The 19010-nt window shown below is 47.3% G+C and overlaps 1 protein-coding gene across 9 annotated transcripts in view; it reads left to right on the top strand.

Annotated features, from left to right (window-relative positions):
• Positions 1 to 19010, top strand: part of LOC135908829 (phospholipid-transporting ATPase ABCA3-like) — a 324046-nt gene that overhangs the window by 37145 nt on the left and 267891 nt on the right. For all 9 annotated transcript variants that reach the window (XM_065440659.1, XM_065440663.1, XM_070532568.1 and 6 more), the window contains 2 exons: positions 7768 to 7946; positions 10254 to 10382. In XM_065440659.1, the coding sequence (XP_065296731.1) occupies positions 7768 to 7946; positions 10254 to 10382 (308 nt within the window). The remainder of the gene's footprint in view (positions 1 to 7767; positions 7947 to 10253; positions 10383 to 19010) is intronic.

Below are 19010 nucleotides of genomic sequence, written 5' to 3'. Positions count from 1 at the left end.
AGAAATTGAATAACGAATTAGACTGATCAACAAAATTCGCAAATAATTTGTTAGTTATTTAGTTTACGGTATATATTGCAATTTACTAATCGTAGCCGTTGAGTTTGCAAGACGTATAAACTGGAGGTAAACTTCCACGAATGCAACAGTTCGAGATATTAATTTCCAACGTGTGGGATGAAATACATAGGATTTGCGGTTACAATTGTGCTTCAGTGCACGAAAGAGCGTTTTGTTGCAAATCCAAGTGGGACAACATTGCATGTTTACGGTGCATTGATGGCACATATGTCCAAACTGGTGTCATCTTGGAAATTGGTTCCAAGAGGAAACGCCTTACAATTTCACTGGCTACAATTCGTATATTGCTATATGTTCCTTCTGTAGGAAAAAAATGTTATCGATACTTGGAGAAGCAGAGTGTGCCGCTCATGTAAGAAGATGACGGTTGAGAAGCTCGACGCTTTCGCGCTGTTCCCAGCCTTTGTCAGTTCGCTGACTGCGGCAGTGTCTGTTTTAGAAAAGGAGTAGATTCCAAACGCCCCCATTATATCTGGTGGAGGTGCTAGGTTCTCTTGGGAGTTCCTTCTCTTCGACTTGCCGAACTTTCAAGGCATGCCGGTCGCCTTCGCCACGTCGCCGGTCCCTTTCACCAATGCGACGCCCTCAGCCTGACCCTGAGGAAAACTAGAAGCCGCAGTTCCGGGGCAAGAACTGCGCAGCTTTCGAACTCTTCAAGACCTCGTTTGCACCCTTCTAATGTTGTCGCCCTCTGCGTCGAAGGTATGCCTGTTCTAGCCCTTGTTGACGCGGGAGCCGCAGCGTCTGTAATGGCTGATGCCGTGAACTCCGGTAAAGTAACGACGCCGCTTTCTCACTTTACATTGAGCACTGCGAGCTCACAATGAATCCGACCTTCCGCGGCGTGCACAGCACGCGTCGTTATTCAAGACATTTTGTACACTGTCGAGTTTGTTGTGCTTTGGCAATGCTCCCGCGATGTAATACTGGGCTGGGACTTCCTTTCCGCTCACCGTGCTGTCGCCGCCTGTGCTCGCGTCTAAGTCGAGTTTTGGCCGTTGTGTGACCTCGCTTTCGTCGACTCACCTCCTCTGCCTGCACAGGTGTTTTTTGCCACTGACAATGCGATACGCCCTTTCTCATGCACTCCGGTGTATCTCTGTGGTGACGTCCGTACTGTCTCAACCGTCCTTTTTACTCCTACTGAAATCGCAGTCCGTCGCAAGTGCTTTCTGGTTCCATTCGCCGTACTGGCAATTGACGATGCTTCTACTGCCATCTAGGTTTCCAATTCGTTTCCCTGCCCCTCCACTTTACTACGGGACGAGTGGCTTGGCAGTGTTGATCAACTCGACCCCTTTTCTACATACGTCGTTCCTGACTTACCGTCTTCTCTTCAGATTGGCGCCATTGATGCTTCTGTTCCATCCTCTCCGCCATCCTATACTGATGCCCTTTCTCGATGCGTCGGCGCCAACCTTACGCAGCAGCAACGGGAACAGCTCATCTCCTTACTTAAACGCTTTCGCGCCGGCTTCGATTATTTACAACCTTCTCTGGGCCCTATTACAACCGCAGCTCACCACATCGTCACCTGTCTCCAAGCTCCTTTACGTCAGCGCCCATATCGTGTCTCGGTCTCTGAGCACCACATCATCGCAGAACAAGTTGATTACACGCGTGGCTTCATACAGCCCTTATATAGCCAATGGGCCTAATCAGTTGTTCTCGTGAAGAAAAAAAGAACGGTTCAATAACGATCTGCGTTGACTACCGCCGGCTGAACGACATCACTCGCAAGGACATCACGCTCAAGGACGCAGAAATCCACTGCCTTGCATAGATCAGGCTTACAAGGAGCCGAATTCTTTTCTTCGCTATACCTGCGCTCCGGCTACTGGCAAGTCCCGATGGCTATGGCATACCGCCCTACAACAGTCTTTGTTACTCCCGATGGCTTATATGATTTCAGTGTGATGCCATTCGGGCTCTGCAACGCGCCTGCCGCTTTTGAGCGAAAGATAGATAACATCCTCCGCGGCCTCAAGCGGCAGACGTGCCTATGTTACCTGGGCGACATTTTTATATTTTCGCGTGATATCAAGAGGCACCTCGAACGCCTGGAAGCTGCCCTCAATTGCCTCAGTTCCGCTGGCGTACAACTACATTTAAAGAAATATTGCTTTGGTGCTCGGAAGCTGTTGTTCTTGGCCATGTCCTCTCGAGATGGCGTCTTTCGGATCCAACAAAACTGCGTGCCGTTTCGGAGTTCCATAAAGCAAGCACAATGATGGAACTTCGCAGCTTCCCCGGCCTTAGTCCATATTTCGTCGTTTCATTCGTAACTTTGCCTCCATCACAGGACCATTGACTGAGCTTCTCCGCAGCAGCCACAACAGTTCGGCGTCGTCAACCGCATGCGACGATGCATTCGCCACGATGTGCAACGTTCTTACGTCACCTCCGATCCTGCGACATTTCGACCCATTTGCCCCGACCGAAATCCACACAGACGCTAGCGGGTTTGGCCTTGGCGGTGTGCTTGCTCAGCGTAAACCTGGATTTTACGAGTACGTCATTGCTAAAGCCCGCCGTGCACTCACTAAAGCCGAAGCCGAGTATCCGGTTATGGAAAATGAGTGCCTCACCATCATATGGGCCATACCAAAATGTCACCCTTACCTTTCGGCTGCCCGTTCGATATCGTTACAGATCATCATGCGTTATGTTGGCTTTCCTCCTTCAAAGATTCATCTGGTCGACTCTCCCGTTAAGCGTTATGGCTCCGGGAGTACGACATTCACGTCATTTGTCGATCAGGACGCAAACATGCTGTTGCGGACGCTCTGTCCCACTCACCTCTCCCACCTGGTGTTCTGACCCCGTCTGTGTCTCCGTACGACGTTTCCTCCTAAGCCATCAACGACATGCTTCAGGAGCAAAGAAAGGACCCCTGGCTTGCTTCCTTCATCGAATTGTTGGTTCAACCCACGCTGCGTCCTGTCTCCCGCGAAATACGCCGTCAAGCGCCCCACTTCATCCTTCGCGGCGGTTTGCTATACCGTCGGAACTATCTTCGCGAAGGACGCAAGTGGCTCTTGGTAATTCCCCGCCATATGTGCTCTGACATACGCGCCAATTTCCACGCTGACCCACAGCGCGCACGTGCCAGAGTATTGAAAACTTACACTGCCTTCGCCTCCTCTACTATTGACGCGGAATGTACCGCTTCGTTCACCGCTACATACGCTCTTGTCTCGCTTGCCAGCGCCGCAAAATGCCTCCCTGCCGTTAAGCCACTCCTCTACAGCCATTGCCTTCTCCTGCGTGCCCTTCTGACCTCGTCGGCGTCGACTTGTGTGGACATCTTCTCACCAGTCCTGCTGGCAACCGCTGGGTAATCGTTGCCATCGACCATCTCACGAGATACGCAGATACTTCATCGTTGACATCTGCTTCGGCAAGTGACGTTGATTTCTTCACTTTTGAAGACATCATTCTACGGCGTGGTGCACAACGTGGGCTGCTTAGCAACCGAGGACGTGCCTTTATGTCGGACGTTGTGAAAGCGGTTCTGATACAATGCCGCGTTGTTCATCGAACTACCGCTGCCTACCATCTTCACATGAACGGTTTGATAGAAACATTTTCTCGAACATTGGGCGATATTCTGGCAATGTACGTCGTTTCCGACCACTAAAATCGGGACCGTGTTTTCCCCTTTGTGACGTGCGCCCACAATACCTTTACGCAGACCACCACTGCATTCTTTCCATACTTCTTGCTGTACGGACACGAGCCCTCGTGCACGCTAGGCGCCATTCTTGCTACCGCCCTGACGCGAGTGAGTCGACGACACTCTCTCAAGCCGCTAATTGCGCTGAAGAGTGTCTCCGGAGTTGTCGCTCCCTAACCATTGCTGATCAGAAACGCCAGAAAGACCATCGCGCTGTCTAGGAGATTCCAGTGTCTTATACCCCCGACTCACTTGCACGCCTCTAGATCCCGTCAACCAGCCCCGGTCAGTCAACGAAAGTTGTTTCGAAGTACTACGGCCCTTACCGTATTGTCAAGCAAACTTCGCCGGTAAATAACGTCATCGAGCCGCCTGAGCCGTCTTCAGGTCAACGATGCCGAGGGCGTGAGATCGTGCATATATATACAGGCTAACGACCTACTATGAGCTTGCTGTCGTGTCCCGTCCCTAAGTCGCCAGGATGGCTTTTTTCTGGAGAGGAAGTGAATGCAGTGAAGAATATTGCCGATACTTGTAGAAGCAGAGTGCGCCCCCTCATCCAAGAAGATGACGGTTGAGTAGCTCGAGGCTTTTGCGCTGATGCCTGCCTTTGTCGGTTCGCTGACTACGACAGTGTCTGTTTTATAAAAGGAGTAGATGCCGAACGTCCAAATTACACGTCAAGTACTTAATGAACAAGTTAATTATTGAATTGTCATTATTCGCTTGAATACGTGTTTCGAGTTCTCGTGCAAGTAATATCCACGTCTCTTCATAACCCGGTTCAAGGACTAGAATTATATGAAACAGTTGCTTTTTAAAAATTCCTTAGAATTTAGGAATCATCACCCCGTATAAGTTATTCTTTTGTCTTTCATCTCCTTGTATAACATCGCCTAACAGTTCATGTGTTCTTCACTTTCCTTCCATCTTGTTTTTATTGAGTGACCCTATAGTTGTGGTTGGGTATATTTGTCAACCGAAGCCACAGTTTGCCACTACGTGCAGCTTGTGGTGCGACTTTTATTTTGCCTTTGTAATTATAAGTAGATTTTTAGACTCGTTTGGAAGTATTTTGTTCTCTGTACATGCGTAATATTAAACTTTTTCGTGTGTGTAAAATCATCACCATGTATTATGTTTACATATAAGGTAACAATATATTAGCTACGTCACAAAAAGTACATTTCTGTTTACCGATCAAAAAAGAAGTTATAGATACATCTTTACTTCAATGAGAGCGTTTTTCGTTGTGCTTGAATATGTAAGCCAGACATTTTTATAACATATTTCAGCGAGCAGTCTAACATATTTGTAATACGCTTACTTGATGAACGGTCCTCTGCTCAAAAAAATAAAAATAAAACTTTCCAGAAGACAAAATGCGGAGTGCTGACATAAACTATAGTTGATGCGCTTCCGGGGCTGCTTGTGTAGATTAGTGCAAACATTATTTATTTTATACCGCATTGTTCACTGTTCTAGTGTGATCTCCAAGTTTGTGCCCATAGGCTAGAGACGCTGGGCCTCAAGCATTACGGGTCTGCGACGAGCTAAGCCGCCCTTCGTACACCAATGGTGTGTTCTTGAAGATATTCGCTGGTACAGCTGCGAAGACGCACTTGATGATGATGATGATGATGATGATCACTGACTGCGAAAGGCAGTTGCGCCGGACACCGCAACGTAGCCGGGCATACAGGGTGTCGAGCGTCAAGTTGGCATTTCCCCTTTTCCGAAACTCAAGATGTTTTAAGCGATGAACCAATCAACAGGACTGCTCATTATTTTTTATACTGACGCAGCACACGTATGATGAGACTGACCAGTTAGTTCGTGCTTCTCGTAGAATGCAGATCATATTTATGCATGTAGATTCTTAAGCAACAGTAAACGCGTCGCGGTAGCTTATTGCCTATGGCGTTGCGTTGCTGAGCTGGAGGTCGCTGGTTCGGTGGCAGCATCTTAATGAGGGCGAAATGTGCCTCGCGTACTGAGATTTATGTGCACGTGAAAACACCCGTGATCTCAAAAAATCTGGGGTGCCAAACTACGGTGTGCCTCATAATCAGGTCGTCATTTTCGTTCGTAAAGCCCCCCTTATTTGTATTTCACGTATTAATTGCGAGCCGATGGGCGAAGCAGTTTTCTTACCGCCGTATTCACAAACCAAACTTATACTTATGCTTATGACTTAAGTCAGTGAACAGCCCTTAACGCGTTTCAAGAACCAACCTTGTACTTATCGCAGAACTTTTCTCGTACTTATGGTCGTGATAAGTAAGGCTCGGTTAAGGTAGCCTCTGACCTACCTTAACGCTCCCTTGTATACAAACAAAATGGCGGCGATGGACGACTTCGAGGAGTTTGTTGGCTACCTGGATCGCCACGAAGAAATATCGACTGGAGCAGCCTTCGAATATGCATCGCCGCCGCGTCGAGTAGTCAGGTATCGTTTAAATCCCATGGAGCTTTACAACGACGACGAGTTTTTGTGCCGATTCCGCTTCAGCAAAAGTGCCGTGCAGCAACTGCTCGCAATGCTGCCTCTGCGGGAACACACCGACGGACTTGGCCTCCCTGTGCCGCCTCTCCTGCAGCTCCTTATAACACTGCGGTTCTATGGAGCAGGCACATTTCAAACTGTGACCGGGGACCTCATAAATGTTTCCCAGCCGACGGTCTCCCGGGTCATCGAGCACGTATCTACCATGATCGCGAGAAGCCTGTTCACTGCGCTTGTGAAGTACCCTGCCGCTTCAGAAGTCAGCGGTGTGATGAGCGAATTTTATAAGTTAGGCAAGTTTCCCGGTGTCAGCGGGTGCATTGACTGCACCGTGCTGATTAAAAGCCCTGGTAATAACAAGGCAAAACAACACGGACGAACGGAATACAAACACAACACGGACAAAACCGATCTGGAGAAGACGGTACAAAAACGTGCGCTGCGTCGAGTGGTTTAGACCAACGTGGCCAGACGTAAATGGCGGACTCACCAAAAACGGCGAGCATTTCATCACGTTTCATCAAGCATTGATATATTATTTATGTACAGATGCTTGTGTGCATGCCATTATTGCTTTCTTATAATAAAAGCAGTTTAAACGTCGTCAAAGTATCTATTTCGTAGCAAAAAATTCTCTAGCCTCGCTCCCAGGTAAAACACTTAACGAGTGAAGGGTGCCTTTCATAAGGCACACTTATGGCGCATTAAAGTGCGTTTTCGAAACGCACCTTTTCTTTCCTTATACTTATACTTTTCTCGTCCTTTCATAAGTGACCTTATCGCGATAAGTTAAGTTTGGTTTGTGAATACGGGGGTTAGAGCTACTGATGGTGGCCGCCGCTCTCCACTCTCTCTAGCCTGGATCAGAGATCCGGCTAGAGGCATTGGAGGTGTAGCGCAGGAGTACATTTATTATGAAGTACTGAGATGAACGCAAAAAGAATTATAAAAAAAAATTGGTGCACAGGAACTGAAGTTATTCGTCTTCAAAGACCAGGGCTCGTATTCACAAAATGTTCATACGCTAAAAGCGTTCGTGACGGCGAATAGTGACGTAGGGCGTATTATTAGTGAAGGAGATCAGCAAATGAAAAACAGCACTTACGAACGAAAAGCTTCGTGAATTTGGCCCCAAACTCCTAGCAGATGACGGAGGAAAACCTTCCCTTTTGTATTCCACTCACCTAGTGAACTGATTGCTTCCAATCACTGGGCGTCTCTGAGAGTGCGGAACACTGCAGAACTTCTAGATCAGCAGCAAATATACCACAAAAATATTCATTCACTGTGTAGAGCATATTAGTTGGGAAATGAATTTAGGTATTGCTATAAACGTTTACGAAACGCTCTTCGCCGTTAGGAATGAGTCGTAATTTGATGACGCCCCTAAGTGGCCAGCACAGCAGCTATAAGTTTTGGTTCGCTGCTAAACACATGAGTTAGATGCGATCAACCATACGGTCCTACCATTTCACGAGTTCGTTGACTGCTACTTTCTTTCCAGGAACGAGGGACTGGAACATTGTTGGTAAAAAAGCTTTGAACCTCGACAACGTGACACTTCTCGAGATATGGCTTGCAATGCTGGCCGCAAATGTCGTGATGATATTCCTCATCTGGTACCTGCCACACGTGTTGCCATGGGCAAATGCTTGTCCAGAACACCCGCTTTTCTTTATTTCGGTGAGAAATCGCTTACAAAGCTTTTGATAAATGTTCTTCGGTGTGCCGAAAGTGCCCTTGACGCCTTCGAAGAATCAAGCTTCTGCGGCTACTCACATCCAGTTGTGTGTTTTATGACGTGGTATATTACGCTTAAAAAATGCGTAATTCATGCCTAGCACTGACCACTGCGCCATAATTACTGTCACACGTATCGGTCAATATTTGTGTCTCTCATTTCCAACTTTTAACATTTACCCACATAAATTATGCAATAATTTCTACAACTCTTCTGTTTTTCGGCGTTGTTTTATGCTTGCTTGTTTATTTTTCCGAAATTGCAACGCCGCTAGCCCATATCAACCCAACATCTCGTCACTGAGCGAGACCAGACACTCTCCTTCCGAGGTCGTCAAAATTCTGAAAATTCACCGCAAGGTTCTCCTCAGTGCTATGAAGCATGGTAAATTTAAGGACTTACCTCGCGCTGGTCGTCGTGTCTCTGTGGCCACTTCTCTCGTTACGAAAATTAGGACGTGGTTAACCGCCAGAGGACGCATTCCTGCCTTTTTCTTGTGCCAAAACGAGCAAAGATCGACATTGACATAATGCTTAAAGAAATTCTGCAGCCTCATTCGCTGCCCTGTTCACAGTTACACTTCTGCGAGCAGTTTTGGACTTTCAAGCCGGACGATTCCCCGGCACATAAATTGAAGCGCAAACTTAAACTACAGTAGCGGTGTCGCGCTTTCACACCAGGCTTTATTGCCATTGAAAACTGACCGGCAAAGTCCCCTGACTAAAACCTAATGGACTTCTGTGTCGGGGCTATTCTCGAAAAGAAGGCCTGCGCCCAACGACACCCCAGCGCGGTAGCCCTAAAGGCATGATGGAGCGAGCATGGAGGAACCTCTACCTGGATATACGTCGAGGGCTGCGGTTGAAGCGTACCCGGAAAGTTTTAAGGCTTTGATGAAAACGTTGTAAATTCACTATCAAATTATTTCCGAATATTTTTTGCTCTCACCAATAATATCAGGAATAAGCCTTGCGATAGTATTTGTGACGTACCTTTTATAGGTGGCTAAGCCTGCTGCTTCAGGAGGTGGTCGAAACGTGTTTCAAAGCGCATATTATAAGACTGAATGGTCATGTATAGTATTTGACATCTTTACACTGTCGTGAAGAAAGAATAGGCACCTTTTCACACGAACATTCCTAGAGCATATATCGTATAACATGACCTGACTGTAGATTTTACTCCTACACGGTGATAGTCAGCGGCCATCGTCCTCTGAGGCTATGCAGTAGCCTTAAGATGTATTCACACGTTTGAAGGGCACTCGAGCGCAGCCTACACTCTCAGGTTCATCGCCGTCGCAAGAAATGATAACATGGTGAGAATGGCACTCAAAAAATTCTTCCCCTTTTTTGAAATATTTATGTAATAGGCTGCGACAGTATGGTATTTAGAAGAGCTATGAAATGGGCTAGTTGGTGTTCATACATTTTTCTTGCGCTAAGTACTGTAAGAGGCAAGGGGAACGAAACGGACACTGGAAATGGAGCGATCACGAAGTGACTTGAGAGAGCGCAAACAACCAGTTGGGTTATTGTCACTTTATTGTCAGTTATTTATTGGGTCCTTCAGTACTTAGCGCAAGAAAAATTACAGGTATGGTAGTCCATTACGCTTTCTGTTTAGCTAAACAAAGAGTAAGTTACATTTTCATTCATGCATTCTTGAATGAAACCTCAATCAGATCCACTGATGCTCGTGTAATCAGACCACCTGCGATATCTTCCGGAGGACAATGAAGTACCTAGCGCCCTGAACCATTAATTCCTTCTTCACCCTTTAATGGTCGCAACAATACGTTAACACAACCTCGCATGAAGCACGATAACATGGCAGCTGAGCGCCGCCAAATATTCATATGTTGGCGAATGCTCTTGTCGCCTTTAGCCTCTGTCATTGCGTTAATGTCACCGAGCAAAGGTAAATAGAAAATTTTGAAGGATTCAAGAAGACGGTTGAGCAGCACGTTGACGAAAACAGTATCTGTCGGTTTTTCTACCTTATATTGAGCGCAGCTACTCGTGCAATTGCTGAAATGCAACAAAAGAACAATTACACTCAGCAATAGTCGTTAAATATATTAATCAATGTGTATCTGGCTTCCAGTATTTCATGAAAAAGAAATATCCGTTCGACAGCTATCATATTTTTTTTTTACATGGCGCTCATAGCTGACGCCACTGCGCTTCTGGTTACGCCACTGCGGTCACAAAATGTATAACCGAAAATTATGTTTTCTCCCGTTAAAGCCAAGATACTGGACGTCATTGAGGATTTTAAGCGTCGCCGAAAACAATGCTGACAAGCCACATGCCGTTCGTTTTGAGCCGGAGCCCTCACACCTGCAACGCATCCTACGTGCTAAAGGCATCACCCAGGTGATCTATCCTGAAAATTCTTCTTTTTTATTCGGAACGAAACGTACTCCAGTTGTTGATTAACGTAAGCAAATACGGTGGTTATACTGTTTAGATAGTGTTTACAGGTAAAGTACCTGTGACAGAAATGGTTGCCGACTGCAGTGCTTGGTTCATAATACAGAATACTAAACGAGTTGTATAAAAAGCAACACTGAGGACCAGAAGTCTGTAGAGATTCTATGAGTAAGAAGAATAGGAGGAATTGATGGGCTGTATGACGTAACAACAATCTAGCAATGCCTGTTGATTCCCGAAAGCGTGACCGCCACAACAAGTTACCGTGAACGGGTATATGGAACGGACGAAGCTGAGCTCATTTCTTGACTCATCACTGTTCGCTGTGTGAAAAATCATGTCGATTTACACTCATGAATTCGAAAGTTTGAACTCGCAAAAAAATAATTCGGTGAATACTAAGAAAAAAAAAGGAGGACGCTTAGTCTTCGCATTATAGAGGGGAACGCGATAACATTGAAAGATTCCCGAGCGCTTCCCACGCTTCCCGGCAACTGCAGCTTGCGTAATCGTAATCTTTACTGGTGAACGCTAGCGGCGAACGGTATGCACAAAGCCAAGCTTTCTGGTACAAACGCGGCCTCTTGCGTGAGCCGATCCTGAAGGTTCTGCACAGTCGCGCCAAAAAAGTTGCATCATTGTAAGGTTTCTGTTATTGTTTGGTACATTAAATATTTCAGTCTGAGGAGACTGAACGTAAAAAGCATGCGCTGTCACTGTTTTCTTTCATGACACTTATGTCATTCATTACATTTATTTGTGGACTGTCATTCTCAAAATTTCGAGGGATAACTTTGTCAAGGATGTAGGACATGTCATGAGCAGCTTTAGTGATAAAATGATGTGGCAATATAACCCCCATATACCGTCCTATAGCAAGGCATTGAAGGCACGGTATATACATATACCTAAATACATATGAAAATTTTCGCTCACGGACAACTCCGGCGACGCCGACGCCTAATTTTCTTCTGCACTGCGCCCTTAACCCTCTCGCATTAAAACGAGCTTCAAGTAACGTGCTACGTGTCTTCTGGCACGCGCCTATTCGGCAACAGAGCAGCAGCCATGATCGGGAAAGTCCTGCATAGTTCGCCATAAGAGCTTCGTTTTAAAATAACCCGATCTCTTAATCATAAATGAGAACTCTGCCCTCAAACCTACACTTCGTATGAACTGAAGTACATATGAATAATTTTTTTCAAGTGTGACAACATTTGGACGCTATTCGCGCGATTGGTGAGATAAGGTATTTCTACACTCTTTTGTTCTGGGCATTTTCGCTCAAACACGATGCAGCTCTATACCACTGCATGCTGTGTTTTCGCTACTACTTGCAATTTGCAGATGTGCCGGGGCCCTACGATATCATTCATGGCAGTTTTACAGACGCTTCGCATACTGTGTACTTGGTGCCTATAAAGGGACCCCGCAACGCTTTTTCACCATGACTTACAAATAACACTAGGCGCGATACGATGCTTTCTAGAACAGCCGAGTCAAATATTGCTCACTTCCATGCAGCGGGAAACGTGCCTCTGTAAAGATCGGTCACGATTTCCTATGGCTTCGTCAGACGCCCGCAGTCTCAACTACACACACTGACGCAATAGCAACATTTTACGACAATCGCTTGGACGTGCGAAAGCATCACCGTCAATAATAACATAATGTATGGAGACAAAATTGTCTGCTATGGTAATGCTCATAATAATCTACTTAAAGAATTTGCACTTGAATCACGCGGGCGATGCAATGAATGCCATAGCGACATGCTAGAATATTACACGAAGTGCAAGACTCGTAACTTTAGTGGCAGTATGAACTAAGTAAACGTAAGCTGACTAATAGAGAACGAGCTGTTGTGCTAGGGGTCTTCTGTTTTAATCGTGCCATCGGACAATTTTATCTATGCTTGGCTAAGAAATTTATTAGCAACGAACGCAGGCTAACGGGCAGCAGCCATAAGTGTTCTGCCTATTAACAGCAACCACGAACTCATGCCTGTGGTAGTGCTGCTGAGATGCAGGCTACTCTTCGTTATAGTCGCCCTCCATCGAAAAAGGCGCCATCCTGACGGCTGAAGGCGAAGAGGCTACTATTAGGGCGTAGTGCGGCTTAATGCGAGAGACGTGGATAATCTGACGGCCGCGATGGCGTAGGTTCACGATGGCGTGAGGGGCTCAACGATGTAATTAACGAAGGGCATTTGCTCGAGAACGGGCTAGGATCCAAGGTATTTTGCGACAATTTTTGCGGACAGGCCGGGTGTGGTAGCGGGTACCCGAAGCCATACAAGAGAGTCTCGAGAAAAAGTTGGTGCACAAGGCTCGGCAGGTTGACGGGATTGCTGGTGCCGCTGGTCCTCGGTGGAAAAAGAGCTGGCAAGATGACGGCTTTCCTCGGCATCGAACATATTAGATGGTCCTCGTCCATTTAGGAGAAACTAAGGGGGAAATCCAGTAGTTGCTTGAGCCACAGTATTGTACGCATACGTCCCGAAAGGGAGAACTTGGTCCCAATTTGAAAGATTACAGGCGACCTGCTTCGAGAGCATATCGCCAAGAATATGGTTGAAGCGCTCAGTCATGCCGTTAGTTTGCGGATGGTACGCTGTACTGGTGCGGTGGACGATCCGGCATTCGTCGAGTAGTGCCTTCAAAGTGCCGGAAAAAAAGGCGCGGCCTCTATTACTCAAAAGTTCGCAAGGGGCGCCGTGGCGCAGAACGAAATGTCGTAACAGAAACGATGCTGCGTCGCGGGCGGTGGCAGTCGACAGAGCGGCTGTTTAAGCATAGCGGGTCAAGTGAACCACTGCAACAATAATCCAGAGGTTTCCTGCTGGAGAGGATGGTAGCGGTCCGAATATGTCAATACCAACACGATCAAAGGGTCGACTAGGGCAGGGAAACGATTGTGACGGGTAGACTTGCCCGGGAGGTAAGTATCGTCATGGACACAGGAGCGAATGAACTTTCTCACGTAGCTATACATGCCGTGCTAATAAAATCGGGGGCGTAGTCAAGCGTAGGTCTTGAAGAGGCCGGCATGCGCACACGGTGGGTCTGCCTGGAAAGCGTCGCAGATAGAGTCAGGGAAAAAGGGGGGGGGGCGGGGGCGGGGGCGGGCAGGCATCACAAGAAGCCACCTGCGACCGTCAGAAAGGCAGTTACGATGATAAAGAAGGCCGTCGCGAATGCAGAATGGTAGCCTGGCGGCGAAGAGCGCGAGATAGCGAAGAGGTGGATGGATCAAAAAGGATGCTGATGAGAGCGCTTATCTAGAGATCCTTGTGCTGCTCCGACGGCAAGTTGCGCAGTGCATGAGATGTAAGTGTGGACTCAAGGGCGGATAAGCAAGCGCTGTCAGCGGTGACCGGGGAACGAGAAAGGGCGTCAGCGTCCGTGTGTTTGCGGCCGGAATGGTAGAGAACGCGGATGTCGTACTCGTGTAGCTTAAGGTTTCAGCGAGCAAGTCATCCAGATAGGTCCTTTAGGGTTGACAGCCAACAATGTTGTCACTGACCACGTGGTGGTCAGTGACAACATCGAAGGGCTGACCATACAAATAAGGACGGAATTTCCCAAGGGCCCAAATAATGGCTAAACACTCTTTTTGTGTAACTGAGTAATTAGCCTCGGCCTTTGCCAGAGTTCGGCTCGCGTAGGCGACGACATATTCATCGAACCCGGCTTTTCGTTGCGTATGTACGGCGCCGAGTCCTACGCCGCTGGCATCGGTGTGCAACTTGGTGGGGGCGGTAGGATCCAAGTAGCGGAGGATAGGTGGCGAGGTTAGCAGGCGGCGTAATTTCGTGAAGGCCTCATCGCAGGCGGGCGATCAAGCGGAAAGCTCTTTGTCGCCACACAGAAGGGTTGTCAAGGGTGCACTTATGGAGGCGAAATTTCGAATGAAACGTCGGAAATACGAGCATAAACAAAGGAAACTTTGAAGCTCCTTTAATTTCTTTGGTTGTGGAAAGTCGGCGACAGCGCGGAGCTTGGCTGGACCCGGAAGGATGCCGTCTCGCAATACAACATGGTAAAGCATGGCGGGCTTTCGGGCGCCAAAGGACATTTTTTTAAAGGTGAGTAGAAGTTGTGCGTCGGTGAGGCAGTTCAGTACGTGCTCGAGATGGCTGATATGTGTTCAGAAATCAGCGGAAAAGACAACTACGTCATCTAGGTAACGTAGACATGTGTTCCATTTGAGGCCGCGCAAAATATTATCCAGTCGCGGTTCCTCAGGACCGTTAGTAAAATTCTTTGTCTGTCTGTCTACCCTCCCAAAAGTGGCTGGAGTGTTACATAGGGTGAGAGGCATTACGATTAATTTGTGTAATCTTTCGGCTGTTACACGTTGGGTGCCCAAGCCTAATATAATGTCATTGGAACACGAAGGCAGCACGATGATTTCGGCGGTATACAGTAGTCCTTGAATGAAGACTCGAGCAGTACCGGCAGCGAAACGCTTAATATTTTGAGCATTCCTGGTTCGGAGGCAGAGAGGCGGTAAAACCTTTCGTAGTATGCGACAGAGTTCGGCGGATATTATGAATACGTCGTCTCTTGTATCTACAAGTGACAGGACGGCGATTCCTTCGACAGACACTTCAATTACATTGGCTGGAGAGGGACGAAGACATAGGCATTGCGACGTGATCGCAGTTCGTGCCTCGGGAACTGCGGTCATCAGTTTTCCTGCTCGGTGGACACGGTACGGCGCCGCATTGGAGAAAGCGAGCGACCACGTGGAGATGGTGAGCGGCGGGTAGACGCAGGTGAGCGATTAGGCGGAAAGGAAGGGGTAGGAAGTCTGGATGGCGAAGAGGAAAACTGAGCGGGGAAAGGTGGCGCTCGCCGGATGTTCGGAAAATTAACGCCAACAATGGCGCGCCACGTGTACAGCATCACCATAAGCAAAAGATATCAGACGGTCATCGAAGGTGCGCCACTGGTGGGGGTAAGGTCCGAGAGGTGGTTGAAAATCCTGTCGGCCTGGAAGCAGCATAGATGGCGGCAACAATGTCGGTGGTCGATGTGTAGGGGGCGGCCAGAACGTTTGTGGACGAGATCGGGAAACTGCTTCAGCGTACGTGAGAGGTGCAGTGTCTGATGTCTGTTCACGAGCTGTAGGAACGACTTGAGACTCTTGCTCTTGAATGAAGACGGGGATCATAAGTGGCAAAGCGGGTGGTGGTTCCGGGACACCAGGCATCAAAGAAAGCTGGCGAGCGACCTCAGCGCGAACGAACTCCTGAATTTTTCGGAAAGAATAGCATAGTTGTCGCCGACTCCAATGCTTGACAGAGCGTTGGCTGGCATAGTGGGACTTCGGGTGTGAAGCTGTCGCCTGCGTAACTCGTCGAAAGTCTGACAGAATTCGACCACTTCGGTAACAGTGCGAGGACTCTTCGATAATAACATTTGGAACGTGTCGTGCTAAATACCCTTCATTATACGTTTCATCTCCTTCTCTGACATCGACGCGTTCACCCGTTCGCAAAGGTCAACAATGTCCTCAATATGGCTCCTGAAATTCTGCATTCTCTTGGTATCGTGTACGCAAACGTTCTTCTGCACGAAGCTTTGGTACTGCTGGCCGACCGAAAAGTTGGGTAAAGTTGGTCTTGAAGACCATCCACGATCGCCTTCATGGCTTAGAAACCATAGTTTCGTAAAGTCTGTAAGATTGAATGCGACGTCTGTCAACTTGGTAACATCGTCGCACTGGTTATCGGACCTCATTCGCTCATCGGCCCTCCAATCTTCAACGTCTTTGTCATCGGTGCCGGAGAAGATAGGGGGATCTCGCTGACGCACGGCACCAGCACACACCGTGGTGAGCGGTACCGTTGGACGAGCTGGAGGAGTGAAGGTGTCACCGGGCATGATGGGGGGTAGAGTGCGACTCCGAAGTTCCAGGGTAGTCAAAACTCAGCGCCTCCACCACTTGCTAAGAGATTTATTAGCAACGGGCGCAGGTTAACTGGCAGCAGTCACAAGTGTTCTGCCAAGGACAGCAACCACGAGCTCATGCCGGTGGTGATGCTGCTGAGGCGTAGACTACTCTTCTTCGTTACAGTTTATTAATAAAATACGTCTTTCTCAGCGAATTTAACACCACCTTTCCGTATAGGGTATATTTCAAACCTCTTTCGTGTGCCTATCTCGGAGGTAGTGCGCAGCCGCTCCACTGAAATGAGATCGTATTAAGGTTTGTGCTCAGTTATCATTTTGCACTTTAATTACAGGCTGAGGCGCTTTAAGATGAAAGGAATGTACTGTGGGTGTCTGTTTTTCTCATGCCATTTGTTTGTGGGCTGCCATTCTAAAAATTCTGAAGAATAATGTGAAGAATGCAAGACCTGGTATGAGTCACTTTCGTGACTGAATGGTTTCGCAATCAAACCCGTATATGCGGCGTGTAATATAGCAGGGCGTGCCATATAGCATACATATGCCTAAAAAAGCCGACATCGTTCTTAGCTAATTTAGCACCACAGTTCCGTATCGGGTAGGTTTCAAACCTGCTTCGTGGGCCGACCCCGGAGGTTTTGTACCGGCGCGCCAGTGAAATTACATCATTTTAAGATTTGAGCTCAGCTATCTTTACGCACTTTTAACATTACAGTATGAGAAGGTTTCAGAAGGGAGGTATGAGTTGTCGGTGTTTTGTTTCATCACGTTTGTTTGTGGGCTGCCATTCTCGAGATGCTGACGTATAATATCAAGAATGTAAGTCCTGGTATGAGTCACTTTAGTGATTGAATGGTGTGGCAATAAAACCCGTATATACCGCGTGTAATACACTCTTAAACAAATGTACACCCTTTGGGTCGTATGTTGCCACACAACAATAATCGTCATCTGTCTTGCTTGCGTTTGCTTTCTTGAAACCCTGCGCTCGATACATTCCTGTCAAGAGTGCTCTGTCGTGCTGATAACGCGCATGCCTTTCGTGATTTGGAAGTAGCGGGCTCACAGCGTTAAAAGAAGGAAATGAGGGCGAAACAGATGACGATTATTGTTGTGTGGCAAGATACGACCCAAACGGCATAATTTTGCTTAAGAATGGTGTATAGCAGTACGTGGCATATAGCACACGTATGCCTAAAAAACCCAACGTCTTCCTCTGCGAATTTACCGCCATATTCCCGTATTGCGTAGGTTTCAAACCTCTGTGCAGGAGTATATTTATAAAACAGCGTCTATCGACGTCAAATTTCGGTAAAAATTTGTTAAAACATGCTTCGGAGACCCTTCAAGATTGAAGGCATTATGTCCTGCCTCGGTGGCTGAAGAGATTAAGGTTCATCGCCTGCAATGTCTATCCTGCATATTTGTCGAATAATTGGGATGCCTTAAATGTTGTCATTTCAATCCACGGTTGTGCAAGTTCCGTTGTGGTTTACATTCTATCTGCGTTGTGCAGTTCGGTTAGACGCGGGTTCTGTGCTTTGGTGTACTTGCTTTTAAATTCGACATAAGGCAAATATATGTTCTTGTTTTACCTGCTGTAATTCTGCCCTAATTATGAGCCACGTGGTACTGCTGGACTCCTGAATTATTTTGACAACCTGGGGTTTTTTATCGCCCACTTAAGTCTAAGCACACGAGTATTTTGCGCTGTTGTCGTCATCTTGGCGTTCTTTGGCCATAACTGGCCCTTCCAGAAAAAAAAAACACCATATATGATCACCAGTTTCATTTTTTTCCTTTATTATTATCGTCATAATCATAATCATCACCAACGCCAGCGTTTTCTTCATATATGCCCCATCGAAGTCCGGTTGCGGTGGCCATGGTTGAACGCGTGTACTCGAGCTCAGCAGCTCAACGCCATGGACACTAAGCTACCGCGTCGGTTAAAATTCTGCATACTGCTCCAAGAATAGAGCATATTGCGTTATCATTGCAAGGGCAATGAGTGGACCCCTCCTGGATGCAGCGCATAGGGATTTGGGATGACGCTAGAATTACAGCACGGGTATGCAGCATCACTACACATGCTGATCCATATATCAGTAGAGAGACTCGTTTCATAGACGGCGAGAACGGTTAACTTCATGCAACCAGATCAAGTGAACAGTGCATGTAGGAACTGAATCAGTCAGGGCATGAAACTTCAGCACGCTGTCTCTGTAGACCAGCTTGCATTGTGTCTCGCTATCGCATTCTTATGGAGGCGAAAAAGCAAACGATTACTCAAGTACCGCATTTTCGGTGTGCGTAAAAAAAATAAAAGACACCATCAGCCAATGAGCTGCGACTGAAGTGCTTTCGTCATCGCATTGTTCATCATGACGTGTGCACTGATTCGTTTGCATTATTTATTGTTATGACAACGTAGATTCCTGCAGTAGCCCTTCCTTGACGACGCACCTAAAGTTCACTCCTAGAAACAAGGTGTCAGGTGAAGGGGTCTTTGCTGTTGCCACGTTCACCTCTAGTATACGCGGTGGGCAGCTTATACTGCGTGAGTAAAGATAAAAAATGGCACGAAAAATTTTCATGACTATGGCATACCCTACTGTGTTACTTCCTAGTTAATGTTCTGTGCGGGTTTGAT

Source organism: Dermacentor albipictus, chromosome 1, assembly GCF_038994185.2.
Source record: "Dermacentor albipictus isolate Rhodes 1998 colony chromosome 1, USDA_Dalb.pri_finalv2, whole genome shotgun sequence".
In the NCBI taxonomy this organism is placed as follows: domain Eukaryota; kingdom Metazoa; phylum Arthropoda; class Arachnida; order Ixodida; family Ixodidae; genus Dermacentor; species Dermacentor albipictus.
Note: the sequence above shows the minus strand (reverse complement) of the source record. Positions and strands in the feature narration are given on the sequence as shown.